Genomic DNA, 26451 nt, shown 5'->3' on the forward strand with positions numbered 1-26451 from the left:
GCATTTACAAACTCGACGAGCTTCGAATAATATGGCTTCGCCACTTACTTGAGACAGTTCCAGGGTGGAGAACTGTGAATGATTTGCTGTAGTGAGCACAAACTTTGGTTCCTTTCGGGATCGCACTTTTAGTTCTTGGCACAATCTCCAGAACCGCTCTGTTCACCAGATCTTCGTATGCAAAGATCTGAGGTTTCGAGCCCCGAGCGCCGTCCACCAAGATTCCGTAACTGAAGCAAACACAAACCTGTTCCAAAATCGTTGTAGATTATTGAATCAAGCGAGCCCAAAAGTAATCCGAAGGCAGTTGTTTGCAAAATGCAAAAGAAATAGGTGGTGAAATCTCAAATAATATGGAGAAAATACTAATCTTCAATACTAATACAAAGCTTCAATGAAAACTATGTGAAAAAAAAACAAGGAAAAATAACCAGAGGAAAATATATGAAACGGAGTGCCATTTGGTAGCCAGTATAAGCACAAAAAACTGAGCAACAAAGAAACATAGCCGACAGATTGCCCGAATAGCTGCAAAAGAATAGACTTGCTTGCCGTATAATAGAGATAGAAACAGATACAGATCTAAATAGAAAAAAAATTGACGCTGCTCAAAAAGCTAGGTAAAAAAATTCAGTCATAAATTAATAAAGCTTGTTAACATTCATTCCGCAGAAACCTTTTATTAGGAACCTTTACTGCACATATGAGTTCCTTTGACCATAAACAAATTCAAATTAAACCTAAGTTTTAAAGTGCAAAAGTCATTTTATTGAGTGAGGTAAGTCACGTATGATCAAAATCTAATCACGCAAATAACCTAAAAACTTTTGCTAAAGCGAGTGAGAAATGACGTCACGCGCGCAAATGCCGTTAGTGAGAGGAAGAAGTCATTCAGAAAATTTTACTTTTTCAGCTTTGCTGTGTGAACAAATGTAAAACGAAAAAAGAGCGTCAGACGACGAAACAAAAAACGAAGAGTACCGCAATATAGCTGTGCTCAACCTACAGCTTCGCAGCTATAATCAAAGACAGTAGGCCACAGATAGCAGAAATAGTTGCAAAACAGCGGCCTCCCACAAAACCGAACATAGCCGGTAGAAAAAGACTCACATGCCGTCGATTGCAGATAAACATAGCCGGCAGATTGCCGGAAAATAGCCGCAAGAATTAGGGCATGCATGTTTGGCACTACTATTGATGCTACTACTTAGATGCACACTATTGACCTTTAACAAGTAAATGTTCATAAAACTTAAAGTTCCATTAGTGAGTTCAGAAGTCATTTTTTTGAGTCAGGCAAGTCATTGAAAAAGTCAATTCCAAAAAGTCAGGCTAAGACGAAACAAAAATCTGTCAGACGAAGTAAAAAAAAATTAGGAGCGCTATAATAGCCGCCTGGAATTGAGGACACGGCTATTAAACAGATACGGCAATGAGTTGGAAAATTTATCGACGCTGCTTAAATACTATGTAAACAATAGCCGGCGAACTGCTGGGGGAAAGTATCCGCTGCTGACACATCGGATTGAAACCGGAAATAGGAGATAAAAATCAAAAAAGTTTTGGCAGAATCAAAAAAGTTCGAAATTGATGTGCACTTTCAGTTAGATTACAAAATAATACTGAATTATAGCTTGTAAGCTAAAGGCTATTAAGCTTAATACTAATGTCAGCTAGCAATCGCTCTAATGAACTTTGATAACATAATGAAATATGACTTAATGACCGGAATTTATTGTTCTATCCCGTTCATTTTGGCGCAATTGACATTGACAGTAAATTGCGCAATTGACTTTGACCTTAAATTGATTAACATTAACCTCGAGTTTTAAAGTGTAAAAGTCATTTTCTGAAATAAGCCACGTACGATCCAAATGTAATCACGCAAATGACTGAAAAGCTCCGATAAGTAAGAGAGATAGAGGGAGAGAAATTCCGTCACGCGCGCCTGCCGTTAGTGGGAGGAAATCATACAGAAGTTTTTTCAGCTTTGCTGTGTGGAAAAATGTAAAACAAAAAAAGGCAGATGAAGACAAAAAAGTAACGCGGCAACATAGCTACGCTCAGCTGACAGCTTCACAGCAATAAAAAAAATCTTACTCGATAGTGTTCCTGATGCAAACCAGACAGAACATATCCCGTAGGTTGCCTGAGAACAGTGGCGATTTCCATGATCGCGATTGGTATACAACCAGACAAAGAAACGCACCCAGCAGATTGCCGGAAAATAGCCGCCGTTGATTCCAATAAGCATGATTGGGATTAAAAGAATAGAAAATATTAAAGATTTTTGTACAAAAACATTTTTAAGTCCGATTTATTTTGATGGCATTTTGTAGTTGAACATACTTCTGTTTCTTAGAGAGAAGAGAGAGGCTACTATCAATACCAATAAGCATAAGAGATGGTAACTAAGACTTATAGGAACGACGTTCAAATAGCGGGCTTCTAAAAATGGGCTTTATGGGTTTATCTCGTTTCTATTTCTGACTTCATTTTTTTATACTGACTCTGTTCATTTTGAATTGCTTTGCTGAGCAATTGATGTTCAAATTCACTTTTAGCAGAATGAGAGAAGAGAGAAACTAGCCTAGAGACGTCAAAAAGATTTCACGCAAAATGTCGAAAAAGCGGCAAAATGGTAAAGCGAAAAAAAGTTCGACGAAGTAAAAAACATAGCAGGACAAGTCCTGACGTACAATTTAAAGAATTTTCATTGACTAAACAGAAAAACTAGACCTAGAATGGACTATGAGTGAATTGAGAAAACCATTCTAAAAAATCAGATCAAAAAATAAGAAAAAAAAACAAAAAATCAATGTCAAAATGCCGCATGTGAACAAAAAAACCACTAGCGAGAAATGAAAATTTAATTCAATCAAAAAACTAGGCCTAGAATGAGCTGTGAATGGATTGGGAAAACCATTTAGAAAAAAAATCCGATCCAAAAAATCGAAAAAAACAGTAAAAATCAGAGTGAAATTGCCGCATGTGAACAAAAAACCACTACCGAGAAACCGAATTTTTGTTCAAACACCATTTTCGCACTCTACTTTAAAATTAGAGCAAAAAAATTCACGCCGCAAAACCACTCGATTTTTCGCTCCATTTCCTGTTTCGGCGTGACCAAAATCACTACTCCAATTTGACTTCAAAAATCATGAAAATGTGTGAAGATCTTAAAAAAAAAAACATAGCAGGACAAGTCCTGACGTACAATTCAAAGAATTTTCATTGACTAAACAGAAAAAATAGACTTAGAATGGACAATGAGTGAATTGATAAAACCATTTTTAAAAAAATCAGAATAAAAAATTAAGAAATAAACAGAAAATCAGTGTCAAAATGCCGCATGTGAACAAAAAAACCACTAGCGCGAAATGAAAATTTAATTCGAACAAAAAACTAGGCCTAGAATGAGCTGTGAATGGGTTGGCAAAACCATTTAGAAAAAAATACGATCCAAAAAATCGAAAAAACAGTAAAAATCAGAGTGAAATTGCCGCATGTGAACAAAAAACCACTACCGAGAAACCGAATTTTTTTCAAACACCGTTTTCTCACTCTACTTTAAAATTAGAGCGAAAAAAATTCACGCCGCAAAACCACTCGCTTTTTCGCTCCACTTCCTGTTTCGGCGTGACCAAAATCACTACTCTAATTTGACTTCAAAAATCATGAAAATGTGTGAACAGATCTTAAAAAAAAAAAAAGACAGCGCCCCAATACAATTCAAATTCTTTGAATTGTAAAAAGACAGCGCCCCAATACAATTCAAATTCTTTGAATTTTAAAAAATAGGAGCGCTTTAATAGCCTGCTGAGAAGATGAGGGCGGCTATTAAAAAGAAAAAGAGATTGCTCTGAAAAGTATCATATAAAAGTACGTGTTACTTATATAGAACTTGATAGTTAAGCTTTCACCTGTGAGTCAATGAGATGGTACAGAGAATAGTATTAATAAGAACAAGCATTATACCTGGGAATTCGAACTAAATAGAACAAAATTCAAACAAGCATTTAAAACGGGGCATTTTGCGTTTATCCCGTCTCCATTTCGTTTTCACGCCATTCATCTTAGATTTCTTTGCTGAAAACGTTTCTTTGTTACTTCATTCCGCTTTGAGCAGATTGAGCGAGCAAAGAAACTGGCCTAAAGAAGTCAAAAAGATCTCACGCAAAATGTTGAAAAAGCGGGAAGAATAGGTAGAACAAAACCAAATTTTTGTTTGAGGTTAGAAGACAATAACAATTGGAGCGGAATAATAGCAGGCTAGTAACATGACGCAGTTATTAACTACTTAAAAACACTTTAAAACAATTTCAAAAATCAAGCCTCTCAATTCCATCAAGGCCTTATCATTATTGTTAGCCAACATAATACAGAGACCGGCATTGACCTCGAAGGGGTTACAAAAAACTCAAATTAACTTAATATTGGTGCTAAAAGTTATCCAGAGAAAAGTGAGTCGCTTATAAAGTGAGTCGCCCTGCTGATGAATGACATAAAAGACTTTACAAAAAAGGAGCGTTAGATGACAAATTGTAAACAAACAAGACGATCGAAAAATAGCTACCCGAAGTACAGTCTAAAACAAAATCTGAAAAAAGTTACAAAACGAGAAAAACAGACGAAAGAGACCGAGAAAAATTCTGGGAAGACAAGACGAAAAGATAGAAAGACGAAGCAACCATCAATTTCAAATAGAAAATTTTCGAGGTCAATGTCCATTGACACCCATCTAAATCACCACAGAAAAGTCAATGTTATGAAAAAAATGAAACTTTTATAATTGTTTATCTAAGTTAGTTTTCTTTTTTTTTCTGGTACATCAGCATGAAAAACGAAGAAATGCGACGAAGAATTGTCTTCCATTTAGTTTGTTTTTTTGAAAGCCCAACTATTCAAAATGTTTTTTAGGTCAGTTGGTTTAGGCGTCAGTTTTGACCTATTTCAAATCTTTCGGAAGAAGTAGCTACTTTGGAGTTGATCGACCAATTTGAACGACTCACGTTTCCCGTAATTTTGTAACATGCTAACAGAAGTTAATTTTCGTGCACCTAAAGAAACAACTGCAACCAAAGTGAATCAACAATGGCTGAAGGAATTTAAATTAAGAAAGGCTCCAATTTGAATGAATTAAGCTATAGACGGGAGCTTACATGTCAGGAGGTTTCATGGCTATTAACTTCCCAGGTGCGAACAGACCATCTGATTGCCTTAAGAGAATCCTCTGACCAGACACAAGGTCGTCGTTTGTCAGGTGAACAGATCTTCGAGAATCGGCTACTGCAGAAGGATTATTCGTTGCTGAAGTTGAAACCCGCAACTGGTCATTCATACCTAAAAATTTTTAGCGTGAAAAATTTCAACTTATAGGTTGTCCAGCGCTGAAGAGCAAAGAAAACGACGGGAATATGAAAATTTAGATATCTATCGTTAGACAATTTTATTGAAAATTAATTTTTCCTTTCCAAAAAAGCTCTAAGAACATGAAAATGATGAATTAATTTAATTACATCAAAGTATTTACATTCGTATCAAAGGCGGCGACCACTAAGTATACAGACGCTTCGGCGTGAACACCCTCAGAACTCCATCATTGCTTGAATAGATTTCACATATAGAGTTACAAATGATAATTAATGTTTACGTAACTTTATAACAGCCGGCAGATTGCCGGAAAAGCTTACCGCATAATACAGATAGAAACATAGCACGCAGATTGCCGGAAAATAGCCGCTTGTGGTCTTCCATGAATTGCAGCAACTTAAGAAATAAGATAGACAGATCGACCACCACTCCTTTAATAGACCACTAGACTTTTTGGGTTAGATTCGGAGTGTCATTTTTGTTAGACACATACGGTCTATAAGCAAAAATCCCCAATAGAGCCTTTTGAAAACCAATATTCGAAATCAAAAACTCCAGACTAATGACCAAGAATTAGGGCATTTAAGTTTGGCACTACTTACATGCACACTGTTGATCTTTAACTAGTAATTGTTCATAAAACTTAAAGTTCCATAAGTGAGTTCAGAAGTCATTTTTTGAGAGAGGTAAGTCACGCAATTGACCTGAAAGCAGAAAAGACGTCAAGTACACAAATTTTAACTGCAAAGAAGTAGAAAACAATGAAGTCATTGCAAAATTGATTCCAAGAGTCAGGTCGTAAGAATCATCAAAGGAGACGACGAATTAAAAATAAAACCACGATGTCCTCAATAACAGCCTATAAGTCGAAGAAGTTATCGAATCCGCTTAACAACATTCACCGATAAACAATTAAGTCTTGATAAAATTCGCAAGAACCTTTTTATCAGGGACCTTTATTACACATTTGAGTTCGTTTGACCTCAAAGAAAAATCAAATTCAGCTTAAGATTTGAAGTGCAGAAGTCATTTTATTTAGTGAGGTAAGTAAAATATGCTCAAAATCTAATGACGCAAATTACCCTAACCAGTTTTGCTTGCGAGCGAGTGGGAAATGAAGTCACGTGCCATATCCAGTCAGTGAGAGGAGCGATGAATGAGTGGATTGAACAATCAAGATTAAAAAACCGCCCTTCATCATAAAATACTCCTAAAAAGCTGGACTTCGGGATGCTAGCTTTAGGGAAGGAGGGAGGGTGAGCGAAGTTGAGGGTGAGCTCCACCACTTGATGCCATTCGGTTTTTAGCAGCTGGTTTAATCAGCTGGTTTACCAGGCGGACGAAAATTCATAAGGGTCAGACGAAAAATCGGGCAAGCAAAAATCGGATAAGCATAATCGAATAACGTCGGGCGAATTGCCCTTAAACGACTGTCGAGCGGTTGGCTTCGGTATTAGCCAGCTGCGGGTTAGGGATGCTAAAATTGGGAGGGGGTGAGTGGAGTGGGGGGGGGGGGGGGTGGGGCTCAAATGTTGAGAGGGACAAGCGATTGGGGTGGTAGAGCTCCTCGGCCAACCAATGCCCTCCGAGCACAGCCTGTTTATCCTGTTTCTGAGGAGAAGCCTAAAAGGTGAGACAACAAATGTTTCTTGTAAAAGACCTGAGCATCCCCGTTTGGAAACTCCCTCCAAGAAAGCCCAAGAAGTTGAGGCTTCAGGATGGGTTACAGAGCAGCGAAGATGATCTAATTCCTATTCCGCACTCCCCATCCAGCCTGACCCTTTCGCCAAGAGGTCACAGGGATCAACGAAAGGCCAAGAGAGTTGCTTCAAAGAACCGATAAAAAAGACGAACACATCTTTAAGAATATTAATTTTGCAATTCAATATCAAAGATGAGATAGCTATCTTTAAAGCTGTTAAAAAACACCTGTTTTTCAGTAAGGCTCATTGGTTCGTTGTACAGGACTCCAGATTGCAGAAGTATGTTCAACTCTTTCACCCTCGATAATTCAATGATTGTTTCTACCATGCGTATTTGATCGGAAAAAGTTGACATCCCAAGGTCATTTAGCCCGAGTAATTTTGCCAGAAGATGTTTCTAGAAAATCAAAATGAAAACTCAGCGGGTTCATTCTGTTTCACTACGCGGTAAGAATTTCGGAAGTTCGTAAATATGAAGACGGGATACATCCAAAATTTTCAACATACATCAACATAACATAGCCGGCAGATTGGCGGAATAGCTGCGAAAGAATAGACCTGCGTGCCATATAATAGAGATAGAAACAGATACAGATCTAAATTGAAAAAAAAAATCGACGCCGCTCAAAAAACTAGGCTATAAAACATTCAGCGATAAATCAATAAAGGTTGTTAAAATTCATTCCACAGAAGCCTCTTATTAGGAACCTTTACTGCACATATGAGTTCCTTTGACCTTAAACAAATTCAAATTAAACCTAAGTTTTAAAGTGCAAAAGTCATTTTATTGAGTGAGGTAAGTCACGTATGATCAAAATCTAATCACGCAAATAACCTAAAAACTTTTGCTAAAGCGAGTGAGAAATGACGTCACGCGCGCAAATGCCGTTAGTGAGAGGAACAAGTCATTCAGAAACTTTGACTTTTTCAGCTTTGCTGTGTGAACAAATGTAAAACGAAAAAAGAGCGTCAGACGACGAAACAAAAAAAAATAGCAGGACAAGTCCTGACGCACAATTCAAAGAAATTTCCTTGACTAAACAAAAAACTAGACCTAGAAAGGTCTATGAATGGATTGGGAAAACCATTTAGAAAAAAAATCGATCCAAAAAATTGAAAAAACAGAAAAAATCAAAAGCGAAATTGCCGCATGTGAACAAAAAACCACTAGCGAGAAAGCGAATTTTGTTCAAACACAGTTTTCTCACTCTACTTTATATTTAGCGCGAAAAAAATTCACGCCGCAAAACCACTCACTTTTTCGCTCCACTTCCCGTTTCGGCGTGACCAAAATCACTACTCCAATTTGACTTCAAAAATCATGAAAATGTGTGAACAGATCTTAACAAAAAACATTGCAGGACAAGTACTGACGTACAATTCAAAGAATTTTCATTGACTAAACAAAAAACTAGACAAAGAACGGACTATGAATGGATCAGGAAAACCATTTAGAAAGAAAATCCAATCCAAAAAATTGAAAAAACTGTAAAAATCAAAGTTGAAATTGCCGCATGTGAACAAAAAACCACTAGCGAGAAAGCGAAATTTTGTTCAAACCACGTTTTCTCACTCTACTTGAAATTTAGAGCGAAAAAATTTCACGCCGCAAAACCACTCGCTTTTTCGCTCCACTTCCTGTTTCGGCGTGACCAAAATCACTACTCCAATTTGACTTCAGAAATCATGAAAATGTGTGAACAGATCTTAAAAAAAAACATAGCCGGAAGAATTCCGGAAACGACTCGAAGGATAAAATTGCCCATACTTATGACTAAATAAAAAGAACAACTATTGTGAACCCTGAACCTCCAAAAATGCCATAAAAAATAAGGAAGAATAGAAACGGCATTCGAACACATATTGAACAAGAAATACTAGAAAAACTTAATGAGTTTTTTTAATAGTACAAGGAAGCATAACACCGAGTAAAGTTCCTTTGCACTAAGAGCAAGGAAAAGTTCTCAAAACAATGGGCAAGTCATAATAGGCTAGAAGACTTCTCAGATTTAAAAAAAGAGAAAAACTCCAAAAAATAAGAAAAATGGTTTAAAATGTCTCAATTTTTCTACCAAATTTTCCAAGAAAAAAATAATTGATACCAAGAGAACTTTAGTCGATGGTTAACCAAAAATATCTTAAGTAACAAGCTTCTCTTCGATTCCCACATGAAGCGTTAAAACAGAAAACCATTAAACTTTGTCTAAAAATCAGCAAAACAAAAAATTTCTTTTCGAAAAATCCTCCAAAATAGCATTAAACTCAAATTAACTACTTGAACAATTCAATTCCTATCAAAACAAGCTTAAAACTAATACATTATCATATTCAAATTTCATAACCATCAAAAGATGGAAAAAACTGCATTTGAAAGCCGCACGTGAAAAAAAAATTTTTTCAGACATCAAAATTGATTAAAAAAGTAAAGATATTAAGAAAAGTTAGTAATATCTGTCATTGGAAAGTGCTCTAAATACATTCCATTAAAAGCTCTAAAAAAGTTTCAATCAAAAGCTAGAATACTAAAAAGTAGCAAAAAGCAGAATCAGATTTCAGCAAAAATTTAAAAAAAAATCACAGAAATTCGCGGAAATCTTCATAAAAATTACTCAAATATCTTTAATAAAATGACTCAAAACTGAAATAAAAATCATCAACACGCACTAAAAATAACTAAATTGGACTGTAGGCATCCTCAAATGCTGTAAAAACTTGAAGAACACAGAGCATATAAAAACAACTTGAAAGAAATCTTGGAAAAAAATAAGCTTTTTTGATTTCACAAGAGCACATAGAGCCAAAAAACGTTAAATGGAGCAAAAAGAAAATCAAAAAACTTCCAAAACAATAGGAAAACCGAATAGGCTAAGAAACTTCTCTAAGTTTAGAAAAAAAAGCGAAAAACAGCAAAAAATTAAGAAGAATAATTAAAAATGTTTCAGTTTATTGTCATTTTTCTTAACAAAAAAATCGTTTAAAACCTACGAAAATGTATTCACTTGGTATCTACAGACTCAGAAACTAACATGCGTCGATTCAAAGCACATACAAAGCAATATAACAAGACAAAACGCAAATTGATAAAATTCGCCTAAAACTCAGCAAAATAGCTGAAAAACCAGCAAAATGGTATAAAATTCTTATTAATGACCAAAAACCTACAAACCACTATTAAAGCAACCTTAAAAATCACACAATATCATAATAAGACTTCTAAACCAAAAAAAAAATTAACAAAAAAACGGTTTTAAAAAGCCGCACGTGAACACAAAATTTCGCTCGCTTACAGAAATTTTCTTCACACCTCAATTTCTCGCTCTCTCGAAAACAGCGGAATGAACAAAAAACCACTCTCTTTTCGCTCCCCTCTTCACTTTTGTTCAGCACCCAAACCACTCTAAAATTTTTCACGCATTTGATTTCCTGCTTCAAAATTCACTCCAACTAAAGTGATTAAAAAAAGGACTTCTCCAATACTCCTCTTCGAGTCGTAAAAAAAGACAGCGCCCCAATACAATTCAAATTCTTTGAATTGTAAAAAAACCAAGAGCACCGCAATATAGCTACGCTCAGCTTACAGCTTCGCAGCTATAACAAATGATCAACACTTTCGTGCTTCTTTTGAAAGAGGCATGAAAGCGTTGATCGTTTGAATGATCAATTCAAAACTTTGTATGTAATACGACTTCATATGTTTCTGACCTTCTGAAATTCGTTCTGCGAATAGATTAATTCCCCTTAGTACTTATGATTGAGGTGAGATCCTCTTTGGCGCTCTGCCATCCATACTGAAGCCTTAACATTTTGGGCTCCCATGGAGGAGGGTTTCGAACGGGGAATGCTCATGTTTCCCAGCAATCGTTTGCTTGATCCTTGACTCCTCCTTTTAAGCTTCTAGGCACATGGAGCTCTGAGGGCGATCACTCACAAGCGCCTTAGTGCTTACTGGTCGTCCCCTTTGATGCAAATGTAAAACAAACCGACTAATGTCGGAAGAATTGCTCTCGAACGACAGGCGCGTTGTAAAAAATGATCCCTCCTGGATTCGAACCATTGACCTCCCGATCCTTTACCAGATGCACTACCCACTTGCCTATCAGGGCCTTGTTGTTAATATGCTGCAAACGATTTTATATTAGCAACAAGCTTTCCTTCAGAGTGAGAGCAAGAGAGATCACTCTAAAATGAAGAACGAAAGCGTGAAAAAGTCACTTGAGAAGTCAAAGAATGTTCTAGAAGAAAAGCGAAAAATGGTCAAGCGAAAAATTTGCATAAAAACAGACCAACACGTTTACAATAATTCCTATGAACTTCTTTCAAGAGCAATTAATAAATTGATGACTGAATATAATTATTTGCATCTTTTCCGTGTGCCCCACAGCATAACATACTGGGGGGCACACGGAAAAGATGCAAATAATTATATTCAGTCATCGATTTATTAATTGCTCTTGAACGAAGTTCATAGGAATTATTGTAAACGTGTTGGTCTGTTTTTATGCAAATTTTTCGCTTGACCATATTTCGCTTTTCTTCTAGAACATTCTTTGACTTCTCAAGTGACTTTTTCACGCTTTCGTTCTTCATTTTAGAGTGATCTCTCTTGCTCTCACTCTGAAGTAAAGCTTGTTGCTAATATAAAATCGTTTGCAGCATATTAACAACAAGGCCCTGGGGGGCACACTTTCTAGAAGAAAAGCGAAAAATGGTCAAGCGAAAAATTTGCATAAAAACAGACCAACACGTTTACAATAATTCCTATGAACTTCGTTCAAGAGCAATTAATAAATTGATGACTGAATATAATTATTTGCATCTTTTCCGTGTGCCCCCCAGTATGTTATGCCCCCCCCCCCCCCCCCCCCCAGTAACAGAGCACGTGTATTTACATGGAAATTCATTATGTAAAGATATGGCACGTGCGTCTGATGGGTGCAAATAATATGCGCCCACTAAGATGGGGGGGGGGGCACAAACGCAAAAGATCCAATGATTTTGCATTGCTAATCAAGATCAAAAAAATTATTTTTGATTATTATATTCCTAATCATGATATAGCATAATTCGAAACGGTTAAACTGGCTTTCAAAGCCGATCTTTCAAGACAGATATGATATCTACATAACTTTAATATTCACTTCGTTATCTTTGCCTTTCAGCCCTGGACAACCTTCAACTTCGAATCGCTCGTATAATACTATCAATCAGTCATTTTTCTTTAATCTGTGTAACCTGGTGCATGTTTTCGGATTGATATTGTCTGTTCCCCTCCCATTTCAGTTCCAATGCTGTCTACGATTGATGACCCAAATATAAATTATGCCGTCGTATAGCGCGTTATTATTTTAAAAAATGACCCATTATGTGAACTTTTTATGCTCAATAAGCTGAAGGGGACAGTGTAGGTCCGATTTTGGTTCATACATCCTACTATGAGTTGTGACCAGTAATTCATACCATTTATACGATGTAAATTCTTGATTATTTGGTCGCTACAGGCACGAAAAGAAAACAGCAACAAATATATTGTAGAAAAAATAGCGCGGAGTTAAGGTCAACCTTGTAAGTGTGATTGATTTTGGCCTCGGTGTCGTTGAGATGCACCAGCTGAGGAATTCTGTGAGGACTGACTTGAGTGCAAAGACGTGTAATTCCCAGAGACAGATCTCGAGTTACCTGCAACAAAACATGGTTCTGCTGATTTTTCTTTCAAGAAAACACGAAAAATGATTTAAAGTAGCTTCCACTTTTCATGAAATAAGAGAAATTAGACAGTTGATGCTCGATCATAGTGAAGTCATCAGCATTTCAAAGTTTAACAATTTTTTAACTTCACTTCGGAAAGGGTGATAAAAATCTAACATTACCGACTAACGTCGGAGTGGGGGTCAAGCTTTGGGATGGGGGGAGGGCTTCACGACCGTTTAAAATTAAGATCAAGAACAACCCTTAACACCATGAAATTGTCTCAAAACAGATTTGTTCAATCGCATAACAAGGAAATAGTAGGGCATAAGCTTCCACGAGAGCTTATCAACCACTTGATGACCATCGGGCTTTAACTGTGTCTCGTTTTTGAGGATGAAAGTTAAAAAGGTCAGAGGAAAAATCGGTCACGCAAAAATCCCATAAAAAGACAACAGGAATAAAAACATAGCAGGACAAGTCCCGAAAGACAATCCAAGGAATTTACAGCAAAAATTAACATTGATCTGACCAGCAGATCCATTGGACAAAGCCAGCCCAAAAGACAAGCAGTCTAGAGAGAGAGAGAGAGAGAGAGAGAGAGAGAGAGAGAGAGAGAGAGAGAGAGAGACAAGCAGTCTAGAAAAAATTGCATCCTTTTCGGATCAAAACTCCTAAAAACGATCTTTTCACCTTGAATTCACGCCTTCCCATTAGCTGACCACTCTAAGCACTTGATTGACTACTGAAGACAGCTTTGGGCCTCCAATGAAACTTAACCCCTGCTGAGAATTAGCTGTTTATCCAGTTTTGAAAAATCAAAGTCATTGAAAAATGTGTGAAAACATCTTACAGGAAAAGAGAGCCCAAATACAATTAAATTGCTGGATTGTAAAAAACAAGACCACCGCAACATAACTCTGCACTCGGCTGAAGTAGAACAACTAACCAATCTAGAACATTTTATTTACTTCATTATATCACTCAGTTTGAAAGAAAAAAGACGAAACAAATTAGAAAGGAAAAATAAAAAAGTAAAAACATTCTTAGCAATGTCTCACAAGTTCGAGACAATTTTTGATAGACTAATTTCAAATGTCTAATATACTAAACTACTGTTCAACAAAAATGCCTAGGTTAGAATACACAACTGCCAGATTTCTGAAAAACAGCTGCCATTGATTCCCATACACCCGATTGCGCTTGAAAAAAAATTAACAAAACTGATTTAAACGAATTTAAGTAAATATGTTTTTACGTAGATAGAAACGCTACTCTTTCTTCAATGACGGGATACAGAGGCTAGTATCAAAACCAATAAGCCTTGCAGATGGTAACTGAGATTTATCAGAACGAAGTTTACGAAGCGGGTATCTAAAATTAGGTTTCATGGTTTTATACCGTTTCTATTTGTTCTTTGGGTTTTCGCTACTGAACATGTTGATTCTGAATTGCTTTTCGGACCAGCTGCTGCTCAAATGCACTTTGAAGAGAATGAAAGAAAAAAGAAACTAGCTAACATAAATCAAAAAGATTAACGCAAAACTTTGAACAATTGCTTTTTGGACCAACTGCAGCTTAAATGCACTTTGAAAAGAATGAGAGAAAAATGAAAATAGTTTACAGAAGTCAAAAAGATAAACGCAAAATGTTGAACAAAGCTGTGAACTAAGGTAAAGCGAGACAATAATTTATTCGACGAAGTAAACAAAATTTGGGCTACTACAGTAGCGGGCTGTGAAGACGAGGATACTAAAACACACGACTAGCGATAGAAATCGAAAAAGGCGAATAACTGAAGAATTTCTTTTCAAAAAATAGACAAAATCTAAGAAACCTGTTAAATTCTTAAATAAGTTCTCTGAAAATTGTTGAGTATCAAGATACTCTTCAAACACAAATCAAGAAGCAGTTCCTCTTTATTCGTTGAGCAAACGACACTCAAACGCACTGAAAACCACCTAAAACAAGAGAAAAGACAAAAAATGCAGAATTTTTTAATTTATTTTATAAAAAACATTTCCTATTAAACCTTTAATTGTTTTCACGTAGTAGCAATAACCCTAAAGCCAACCCTAATTTATTGCATATGAAAAGTACCCTGAAAGGCAGAGTAAAACAGCAATTAGTCGAGAGATAAATTGAAAAAATTAAAAATTAGACTTTTCTTCAGCTAAACAATTTTCAAGTGATAAAAAACAAAATTAAAAAGTCAAGAAAACCCACATTAATAGTAATTTCAAGCAAAAAATACCACGGACACAAATCTTGAAAACGAAAACAAAAACCGCTAAAAAAGCCTCCGAAAGAGAAATTACAAAACTTGCTAAAGATTCCGTATGAAACTCTAATATATGACTGGGATGGACAAGAAGGCTACTGAACAAACAATTATTTGTTAATATGGTTTAGAAAACCCACCTTACCCAAAAAAAAAAAACAAAAATATCTGCTTCGAAAAATCCCGCGCGTGATTAAAAAATTTTGCTCAATTTGCAAAACAATTTTCACGCCTACTTTTCTCGCTCTCTCTCTCTCTCAAAAACGCGCCCGAAATAGAAATCACAAAAAATGCTCAAGATTACATGTAAAACTCTAATGTACGATTGAGATGGACAAAAATGCCAAATCCTAAATAAGCAATTACTTGTTAATAAGGTTTAGAAAAACCAGCTGAACCTTAAAAACATAGCAGGCAGATTGCCGAAAAGTAGCCGCCGTCGCGCACATCGCACACTCTGAAACTATACAAAATTCAGCTTCAAAACTGAACGCTATTAAGCTTAAAATTAATATTAAAACTAAAGCAGCTAGCAATCGCTCTATTGAACTTTGATAGCCTAATGCACTACGACTTAATAACCAGGCTTTATCGGTTTATGCCGTTTCTTTTGATAAGCTCTTTTGACTGACTGTATTAACTACATTGCGTAATTCAATGCGTGAAAGAATTTGAAATGATTCAGTTGAAAAAGTGACTGAGGTAAGGCAGAAGTCAAGCGTGAAAATCGTGACTTCTTTATAACAAAAAACGTGATAGAAAGGTAAAGCGAATTAAAAAGAAAGCACCTAAGTAATAGCCGTTGAGAGGCTGACGGTGGCTATTAATAAACTAAAACATAACCCACTAACGTCGGGCGAATTGCTCTCGAACGACCGGCCAGCGGCTTCGTCAATAGCTATCCACGGTTTATTGCAGCTAGCGCTAGCTTGATTTGACTCTTCAACTTTTAGTTTTCTAGCTTTGTTAGTAAACAAATCAAATAGAAAAGTGATATTTAAAAAAAATTAAATATTGCAAAATTTAAAAGAAAAGCGTCCAGATTTTGCAGTGAAAATCTTCAAAACTATTTTTATCTCCTGATTTATGTCAAAAAACCCATCTGCAAGACTTGAAAAACTTCATTGGCCAGTAATGATAGTTAAACTCAGAAAAGGACAAGAACACTCAAAAATTTTGAAAACAATTGCAAATTTTAACTAAATCCTGCCAAAATTCAACACATTAAAATCTTCAAAACCATTTCATTGTCACAAGAGAATATCCAGTATCACTATTTCAAGCTTTAAATAGTTAAAAAATTAAATTTTATCAAAAAAGTGCTAAAGCTGGAGTCATTTAAATATTGATAACAATTCCATGAATCTAGAAACTATGCGACACATTTTGATGAAGCCTAGGAGGAGGTCCCTAGGACCCTGGTGCCGGAAAATATGATAAAAAACTTGCAAATAATTTTAAAAATTGTTGATCTTAAAATCTTGAAAAATCTTCCATTACATCTATAAGCTATGCAGTAACCTACGCTCCAACTCTAGAGGAGGTTATGTGGCTGTTGAGGTTGGAGAAATCAGGAAATTGACAATAAATTTCAAAAAACTTGAAAAAGATTAGAAGTTGCAAAAAACTGCTAAAATTTGTGATAAAAGTTGTAACTAATCCATGGCCAACAAACGTTTTTCAGAAACCCATTATCAAACCCTAACGGAGATTTTCAGTTAGTCTGAAAAACCTGAATAAATGACAATAATGATAAATCTACAGACAATAGCGATAATAAACTGACAATAAATTTAAAAATTTGAAAGTTTTGTAAAAAAAAATGCTGAAATTCGTGGTGCTGAAATCTGGAAAAACAATTCATTACATTTAGAAAAAATACAGTTCCTACTTTTGAACCCTAGAGGAGGTTTTTCGAGTCTTGAGGCTGGAGAAACCAAAAACCAACAGAAACTTGAAAAAAATGCAAGTTAAAAATGAAAAAATTGTCTTATTAAAAAACAGAAAGCTATTCCATGGCAAATAAAATTGTTTCAGTAATTATTATCAAACCCTTAAGGACGTTTTCTGGCCCCTGCCTCCGGAAAGAAGTGGATAATAAAATATAAATATCAAAAAAAATGGAAAACTTTGCACGTTTTGTCAAGAAAAGGCCATGGATGGACAACGGGTGTCTGATGGAGGGGGTGGGCAACATTGGGGTGGGGGGCAACAGCGCGGTGGGGGAGTGGGGGCAATGGGGTGGTCAACAGTGGAGGTGTCGTCAACCTCTAAGAACCGCCCTTCATAACATAAGTATAAGTCTCCAAAACAATTTGAGTTAAAACAGAGCTGAAAGGCTCTAAGAGCACTTAATGCCCGCTGGGCGCTACCTGTTTATCCCGTTTTTGAGGACGAAAAGTCAAAAACGTCAGACGAAAAATCGGTCAAGCAAAAAATCGCATGAAGAAAAGACCGACAGGACTAATATAATTGCTACAAACTTCGTTTGAGAGCAATTAAAAACTGCTTCGAAATAGCCCGCATGTAACCAAAATGTTTTGCTCACATGGCAAATTTTTTTCATGCCTACTTTTCTTGCTCTCTCACAAAAACGCAGAATAATCATAATATTAGTCTCTTTTCTCTACTTTTCGATTCCTTTAGCCCTTTGATCTAAACACTTAGTTTTCACGTGCGGTATTGACTTTACATCCTTTTTTAAATATACCATAACATCATCCATAAAATTCTAGCCGAAAGAATTCCGGAAACAACTCGCAGTATTCAATTTGTCAATTGAATTGATATATTTAACTTTCTGCTTAATTATACAAACTTTTTCAACAATAACAGGAAAAAAATAATGGAAGTGTGGCACAAAAAATTGATAAAGCATCTGATAAACGTTTGCTTACAAGTTGCGAAACCAAAACAATTGTTGGCGAAAACCTGCACTATGCTTAGTTTTGACTCAAGTATCTACTACCAGTTGAGGGAGGAACCAGCAAAAAAATTAGAGAAAGCCGGGGAAAAGAAAGAAATGAAGGACCAAGTAAAAATACAATTCTCTTTACCAAAATCTTGAAATTATCCAGAAGATGATAGGACGCTACTCCCCAACCATCAATTTGCAGAGCACCATCTATTACTACTTCTCAAACATTCATCCATTCATTACCTGAGAGAAATATACTAAAACAACAAAAACGCAAAAAAAAAAACGAAAAAAAACCTGGAAAGATTATCCAAAGAAAAGTTCCTGTTCTAGTCTTGAATTGCAATTTTTAGGAGAACCACCCTTATAACAGCTCGAAAATAAGAGTAAATAGGAAAAAATACAACGAGAAGCACAAAAATAGGAAAGAAACGCAAAAAAAATTTTGAAAAACAGACAAAAATCGACCCAAATTTGCATAAAATTAGTACATTTCAAGACTAATTTGTGACATTTCAAGACATTTCAATTAGTACATTTCAAGACTACATTGCAACACTGATAATTTTACTTAATTTAAAAGGAAGTCAAAACATATAGAGCAACTCAGATAAACCACAAATTCCCCCCAATTCTAGAAATATTTGCAGAACACAAAAACGCCTCCAACAGCACAAAATGATAAAAATGGCTTAAAATTGAGTCAAAAATGTACCAATTTCTACAGATGGTCAAAAACTCTTCGAAACGCACTGTTACTAGTTTGGAAAACAGAGAAATACCTTTATCAGAAAAAATTGGACTTTAAAAAAGCTCCTTCGAAAAAGCCGCACGAGATGAAAAAAAGCGGTCGCTTTGCAAAAACTTTCTCACACCTACTTTTTTCGCTCTCTCAAAAGAGCATTTGAACCGAAAACCACTCTCTACTCTCTGCAGTGCCCACAATTCGGCCTAAAAACGTTGTTATCACGTATTTCACTTCCTTTCTCGAACACACTACAACAAAAACACCCATCAAAAAAAACATAGCCGGAAGCATTCCGGAAACAACTCGAAGATGTCTTTGCCAAGAAAGCAGGGCTTTGCCTAAAATTGGGCTTTATCCCGTTTCTATTTCTGACTTCGATTTTTTATACTAACTCTGTTCATTTTGAAATACTTTGCTGAGCAACCGATGTTCAAAATCACTTTTAGCAGAATGAGGGAAACTAGCCTAGAGAAGTCAAAAAGATTTCACGCAAAATGTTGAAGAAGCGGCAAAATGAGGTAGAGCAAAACATTTTTTTGTTCGACGAAGTAAAAAAAGAGAGCAGGACAAGTCCTGACGTACAATTCAAAAAATTTTCGTTGACTAAACAGAAAACTAGATCTAGAACGGACTATGAATGGATTGGGAAAACCATCAAGAAAAAAATCCGATCCAAAAAATCAAAAAAATAGTAAACATCAAAGTGAAATTGCCGCATGAGAGAAATTCACGCCGCAAAACCACTCGCTTTTTCGCTCCACTTCTCGCTCTACTGTTTCGGCGTGACCAAAATCACTACTCCAATTTGACTTGAAAAATCATTAAAATGTGTGAACAGATCTTAAAAAAAGACAGCGCCCCAATACAATTCAAATTCTTTGAATTGTAAAAAAAATTAGGAGCGCTATAAAAGCCGACTGAGAAGATGAGGGCGGCTATTAAAAACAAAAAAAACAGCTGAAACAAGCCGCAAGTGAACAAAAGAATTTGCTCGATTGGCGAAAATTTTTGTACACCTATTATTCCCGCTCTGTTTCAAAAGAAGGATTGAACCACTCTCTCTTTTCTTTGCTCTTTTGAATTTGCTCACAGAAAAAACTTTTTAAATCTTTCTGAACTCCCTGAACTTCCCGTTTTCTCGCTCACTTATCAAAAAAAAACAGAAAACCACCAAGGCTCTTCGAGTCTTAAAAAGGCGCTCCACCAATACTCCTCTTCGAGTCGTAAAAAGACAGAGTACCAATACAATCCAATTTTCCAGTATAAAAATTGCTACCATCTTCGTTTGAGAGCAATTAAAAACGCTGACATGCCAGCTCACATAGTGAAAGTCAAATCACCCGAAAAGTTCAATCGCTCAAACGAGCGAAAGAATATTCTAGAACAAAACAGTCAAGCGAAAAATATACACGTGATTACAATAATTGCTTCAAACTTTGTTCGATAGTAAGGCCTAAAATGTGGTGTTCCAAAATGTCCTCAGAAATTTTTTGACAACAGAAAAGAAAGAGAAACTTACCAGACGAGCTTGGCCCAACATGCTGAACTGTCTCCACTGTCGTCTGAACACTGTGTAGGTTGCTTTTGTTTGTCTGGTGACTAATGGAGGCTGTAGAATGTGACGGAGAGATTTGTGTATAGCTCGGATGGTGCAATCCTGCTCCTGATGTCGAAGAGGAGGAGGAGGAAGGAGGTTGGCATGCACTCTTACGTTGCAATACCTTTGTTGCACTTGGCGACTGAAACAGCAATGACGTTTCATACGTGTATGCGTTTCAAAAACAATATTCTCACATGACTGACACATACATTGAAAGTGAACTCAAATTCAGAGAATCGTGAATAAAAAGTAAAAAGTGAATAGTTAGGTGCAATCGTGGTTAATTGAAAATACTAAATAGTTAAACCCCGATCATATGACCAGATTAACATGTGAGATTAGAATATATCAGTTTTTATCCCCTCCCTCTCATTGGATGGCGAGCATTTGTTCGTGACAACTTATTGTCTACCTCCCCACTAGTAGAGCGAGTAAGATACAGTCATTTTACTGATAAAGAATACAATGATTGTCTTCGATCAGTAAATTTACTTCCGATCACATATCAATTTGTCTTTTTGGATCTCGTAGTTTTAAACAGAATTTTGACCAGAAAACTTCCACTTGAGGCAGAGCAATTTTGGCAAATAAGGAATGGACATCCGAAAACACGATCAAACGAGAAAATATTTTTATACTCAAACGAATGTAATCGCCAGCGTTGCCGATCTAATTTCTTCTACCGAGTTACAAACTTCAACAATTCGATGTCACTGGCGCGTGATTTTCCCAACTATAACCCATATTCAAGTCCTCCCAAATTCAAAAGAGAAGTCAAAGAATATCTATTTGATTTAGCTAAGAAGAACTTTAATTACATCATGCCCATATGGATGGACAGTGTTTGAGGGAAATCAAATTCAAGCCCCGTTAGGGACTTACTAAGCTTGGCCAAACCAAGTTTAGTGAAATTCATTATTACTATTATTATTATTATTATTATTATTATTATTATTATTATTATTATTATTATTATTATTATTATTATTATTAGTATTATTATTATTATTATTATTATTATTATTATTATTATTATTATTATTATTATTATTATTATTATTATTATTATTATTATTATTATTATTATTATTATTATTATTATTATTATTATTATTATTATTATTATTATTATTATTATTATTATTATTATTATTATTATTATTATTATTATTATTATTATTATTATTATTATTATTATTATTATTATTATTATTATTATTATTATTATTATTATTATTATTATTATTATTATTATTATTATTATTATTATTATTATTATTATTATTATTATTATTATTATTATTATTATTATTATTATTATTATTATTATTATTATTATTATTATTATTATTATTATTATTATTATTATTATTATTATTATTATTATTATTATTATTATTATTATTATTATTATTATTATTATTATTATTATTATTATTATTATTATTATTATTATTATTATTATTATTATTATTATTATTATTGTTGTTATTATTATTATTATTATTATTATTATTATTATTATTATTACTATTATTATTATTATTATTACTATTATTATTATTATTATTATTATTATTATTATTATTATTATTATTATTATTATTATTATTATTATTATTATTATTATTATTATTATTATTATTATTATTATTATTATTATTATTATTATTATTATTATTATTATTATTATTATTATTATTATTATTATTATTATTATTATTATTATTATTATTATTATTATTATTATTATTATTATTATTATTATTATTATTATTATTATTATTATTATTATTATTATTATTATTATTATTATTATTATTATTATTATTATTATTATTATTATTATTATTATTATTATTATTATTATTATTATTATTATTATTATTATTATTATTATTATTATTATTATTATTATTATTATTATTATTATTATTATTATTATTATTATTATTATTATTATTATTATTATTATTATTATTATTATTATTATTATTATTATTATTATTATTATTATTATTATTATTATTATTATTATTATTATTATTATTATTATTATTATTATTATTATTATTATTATTATTATTATTATGGAGTTATTTGTCCCCTCTCGTTCGACGAAAAGAGCAATATTGAGACGCTCCCCTCAGTTTGAGTGCGCAATGATAATCACGCGACATGCAGCTTTATACTCATGTTTTAGCATCTTATGCAATTATCATAGTGGCTCGTAATCATTATAGTGGCCATATGCATTACTGACCGTCAAACGAAAAAGCCGAATTTTTAGAAAAAAAGAAAATAAGCAGAAAATTGTGCGACAATGTTAGTTTAAACCTCGCCGCTTTATTCAGCCTCCAAATATTGGATTGCAATCCACATTACTTAAAAAAACCTGGCCATGAACACCGGTCACTCGCAAATATTTCGTTCCTGAACCTGTGGAGAATTTTACCTCTTTTGTGCATTGGAAATCAATCGTGTCCGGACAAAGCAGTCCCAAATTTCAAAATATTCCCAGAAAAATCGTCCAAAAGCAGAAAAAATAGTCTCTGACAAAATAGCCCAGAATAATTATTCATATAATTGTAAATATAATCTACAAACAATTAACAAACAATCTATGAGTTAAGCTTCTGAGAGAACTGTTTTTAATCGCTGAATAAGGATCAAAACAGAAACTTGATCATAAACGGACTAACGTCGGACGAATTGCTATCGAAAGACTGGCGAGGCTAGAGAATTTCATGGTGTAAAATCCTCTAAATAAGCTAAGGTTCAAACCCAAGGCATCTCGATGAGACTCAAAGTTATTAACCACTACGCTACACGGGCTATGTGCTCCTTTCGTTCACAACCGGTTTTACTTTAGCAACAAACCTTATTTCTGAATTCGCCCTATCCAAAAGAAAAAAGTCAAGAGTAAAAAAGTCACAGTTTTGCAATAGACACAGGCTTAGAAAAATTGCTTCAAACTTCGTTCGAGAGCAGTTAATCAGCTTAGTATTTGTTCAATGTCATACAATCATAGGAATAACTTATGAAAGGTGTTTTTTTTGTTAAGCGGTGTGCATATTTTTGTTCCGCGACCACTTGTGGGGGAAGAACTATATACTCAAATGGTTTTTTTTCAGACAATTTTTGCCGATATTAAATCTCAGAGAAATGTGAGTGGTATCATTAAAAATCTCGTCCTCGTAGAATTCGAAAATAAAAAAGTTTTTTGAATTTTTTTCTCGAGGAGTTAACGAGGATTGAAGTTTTGTGTGAACACGGGAAATTTGGCATGATTTTTTTTCACTTGTAGTGTAATTTTTCTTCAAATTAGGATGTTTTTATGAAAATATTAATTCAAAATTACATTACAAAATGAAACAATCTTGAGTTCCTAACAGACTAAAGGCGATAAAAAGACTAGTTGTGGTCCCATTGAGAAGTTTATAAGCAAAAAAAAATCGAATTCTATATGAGAGCTTTTTTTAAGAAAACTTTTCATATTTTTGTTTTCTTGGTTCACCTAGAGACTAGTCATTTTTCATAACTAGGTTACGTTAATGACAGACCTGATTTACAGTCAATGGAAACCCAATGAACAAAAAAGATTCGTTTTAAAGGAATCCCTCGTGTTTTCTTTTGGCTCGTACTCGAGTTTTCGAAATTTTAAATGTAATTTTAATTTTCTTTTTGAAGTTTTGCTAATTTTTAGAGTCCTATAGCATAGTCTCGTTAACTAACAGTGCAATAGGTTTCGTAATGAGCACCAAAATAACCTATCTAGAGCAGTCAGTGGACAGCTAATGGCTGTTACGGCTTTTGAAAGATTTCTCGAGAAATTTTTTCAACAGTAACCGATAATAAACTTGTTTTAATGAATTGTAAGTCGGTCTCAGTAATGACAGGAGCCCCTTCCTTTCTACCGTAACCAAAATCATTGTTGTTAGCGGTTTTATTTCCAACTATTTATATGACTTCAACGCCACAATATTTCAAACTCTTATTAAAAAAACTTTTGGGATATTTTCTTATTGGTTCCTCTTGAAATCTTATCATATCCTGATATTGATATCTCCTATTGGCTTTGAGAAAACTTTCAGTGGATCATGGATAAAGTCTTCAGAGAAGAACTTATGGTTTAAATGACTTCCACACTTTCTTCTCGCACTTTTCGAATGAGATTTTGGTTTTTGCCTGTATTTGTTGTTTTGCCTGTATTTGTTGTTGTTTCCATTGTCATAAGAATTATTGTGATGTTTTATTGATTACCTATGCATACAAAAACTGCTTGACCTCCAGACGACGAGGCATACGCTTCAATTGAGCGTACTTACTGACTTCCGTTGAAAGCTATTGAATTTAAAGGCTGTTAATAATTTAAAAATAAATTTTTGAATTAACCAATCTTAAACTTATTTTCGTGAACTGTAAGTCAGTCTCAGTAATGAACGGAACTTCTTCTTTTCTACTTCAACCAAAATAAAATAGTTCGCGGTTTTAACTTCTAACAATTGGTGTTTCGACCTCGATGCACGAGTTCTCATAATTTTTTTAATTTTTGGATACTTTTTTTCGTAACTTTGGTTCCATTTGGAATCTCGACACATTATCCTAAAATTGATAGTTGTATTGGCTTAGAATGGCTTCGACACTTTCTTCTCGCACTTTTCTACTAATTTTTGGATTTTGCCTGTTTGTTGTTATTTTCATAGTCAACGATTTATTGTAATGTCCTATTGATGACTTATGAGTGAAAAAGAACATTGTTGTCTCATCAAGTCGTAACTTAACGTATTTATTAGATTCCGTTGAAAGCTATTGAATTAAATGGCCTTGGTACTATGGGTTTTCTCAAACACTTGGTGGTTTTAATGTATTTGTTCAAGTTTGTTGATTTATTGGAGTCAAATTGTTAAAAAGAAAATTCCATTGTTCTTTAAAATTTAATTGAAGGTAGAAAATTTAATTTTTCAATGCCTTCGACACTTTTCTCGCTCAACTTTTTTTGAGTTTGCTGTTTGCTTTTTTCTTTAGGTAGCCGTAAAAAGCTGACAGATCACATAAGCTTGTAATTGAGGATTGAATGAATGATATTACCCAAAGCAGTCAACTTAATGGTAATAGTCTTGAAATTTATGATAAATATTTTTAAGGATTTTTCAATTTTTTCAGTTTCTGTTGTTCCTTTCGTCAATTTATACCTTACTCTCATAATTGAGAGGTCCCATACAATACCATGTATTTTTTGAAAATTAACCTGTTAACTGACATTATGAGGTAACTGATGTTTTGTTTGTTGGACAATGCGTTTTCATAAAAAGATATTTGAGTGGTGTATTTTTGTTTCTTCTTCTCTTCCTTTAGCACAATCGCAAAATAACAGATCCCAATGATTTTCAAATGTGGCCCAATTGCACTTATTTATTCATTCAGTATAATTTTATCTGAATTGGTATAAAGAGAAGTTGAAATCAAAATACATAATATTCACATAAGAGCTAATTATTTTAATGGCTTCACTAATTTGTGTTTTCACAATGTTTGTAAGTTGTTGTTCGTAATTTTTGAGTTTCTCTGCATCTTTAGTCCGTTGCTATGGCTCAGTCTAACAAGAGACAGGTTCTATTGGTTCCATTATGTTTCTTTACTAAATTTATTAGGAATAATTTTGTTAAAAGCTAGTTATTTTTAAGATTTTTGAGATTAATTGGTTTAAAAAATGTAGATTGATTTTTGAATCTCTCCTGATTATTTCTTCTTTTCGTTGACTTCTTACCTAGTCTTATTTAAAAAATTTCTTCTGATGTTTAGTTAGAAAAAAGTAAATTTGTGTAGTTAGGGTTTTGTATGATTGTAATTTGACGTTGTTACTAGGTGCTTTTAAATTAAGGCAGGAGTTTTTGCCGTGAAATTTTTGTTTTTTGCTTCTTTTTGTTGTTTCTGTTTTTTCTCTCAGTCTTTTCAATGGCAGATCTTGTTGTAATGAGGCATGGCATTATTAATTCAATTATTAGTTTTCTTGAGTAACGATTTTTTTAAACTCAAACATCTATTTTTGATTATCTCTTTGCAAAAATCAAGTCAAAAGACAGTTAAGTCAAACACGTAGATGAGCGCGGATCGGAGCATCACGTGCAAACGCACATTAAC

General features: G+C 34.0%; 2 protein-coding genes across 3 annotated transcripts in view; both read right to left on the reverse strand.

Moving 5' to 3' along the window:
* LOC142353321 (large ribosomal subunit protein uL4-like) overlaps positions 1-26451 on the reverse strand; it is a 152407-nt gene that overhangs the window by 120556 nt on the left and 5400 nt on the right. The window lies entirely within an intron of this gene.
* Positions 1-26451, reverse strand: part of LOC142353319 (uncharacterized) — a 62197-nt gene that overhangs the window by 6266 nt on the left and 29480 nt on the right. For both annotated transcript variants that reach the window (XM_075405553.1, XM_075405552.1), the window contains 4 exons: positions 20227-20446; positions 12636-12752; positions 5163-5343; positions 49-230 (listed from right to left, as the gene is read on the reverse strand). In XM_075405553.1, coding sequence (XP_075261668.1) covers positions 49-230; positions 5163-5343; positions 12636-12752; positions 20227-20446 — 700 coding nt within the window. The remainder of the gene's footprint in view (positions 1-48; positions 231-5162; positions 5344-12635; positions 12753-20226; positions 20447-26451) is intronic.

This window comes from Convolutriloba macropyga, chromosome 14 (genome assembly GCF_964194025.1).
Source record: "Convolutriloba macropyga chromosome 14, txConMacr16.3, whole genome shotgun sequence".
Taxonomy (NCBI): domain Eukaryota; kingdom Metazoa; phylum Xenacoelomorpha; order Acoela; family Convolutidae; genus Convolutriloba; species Convolutriloba macropyga.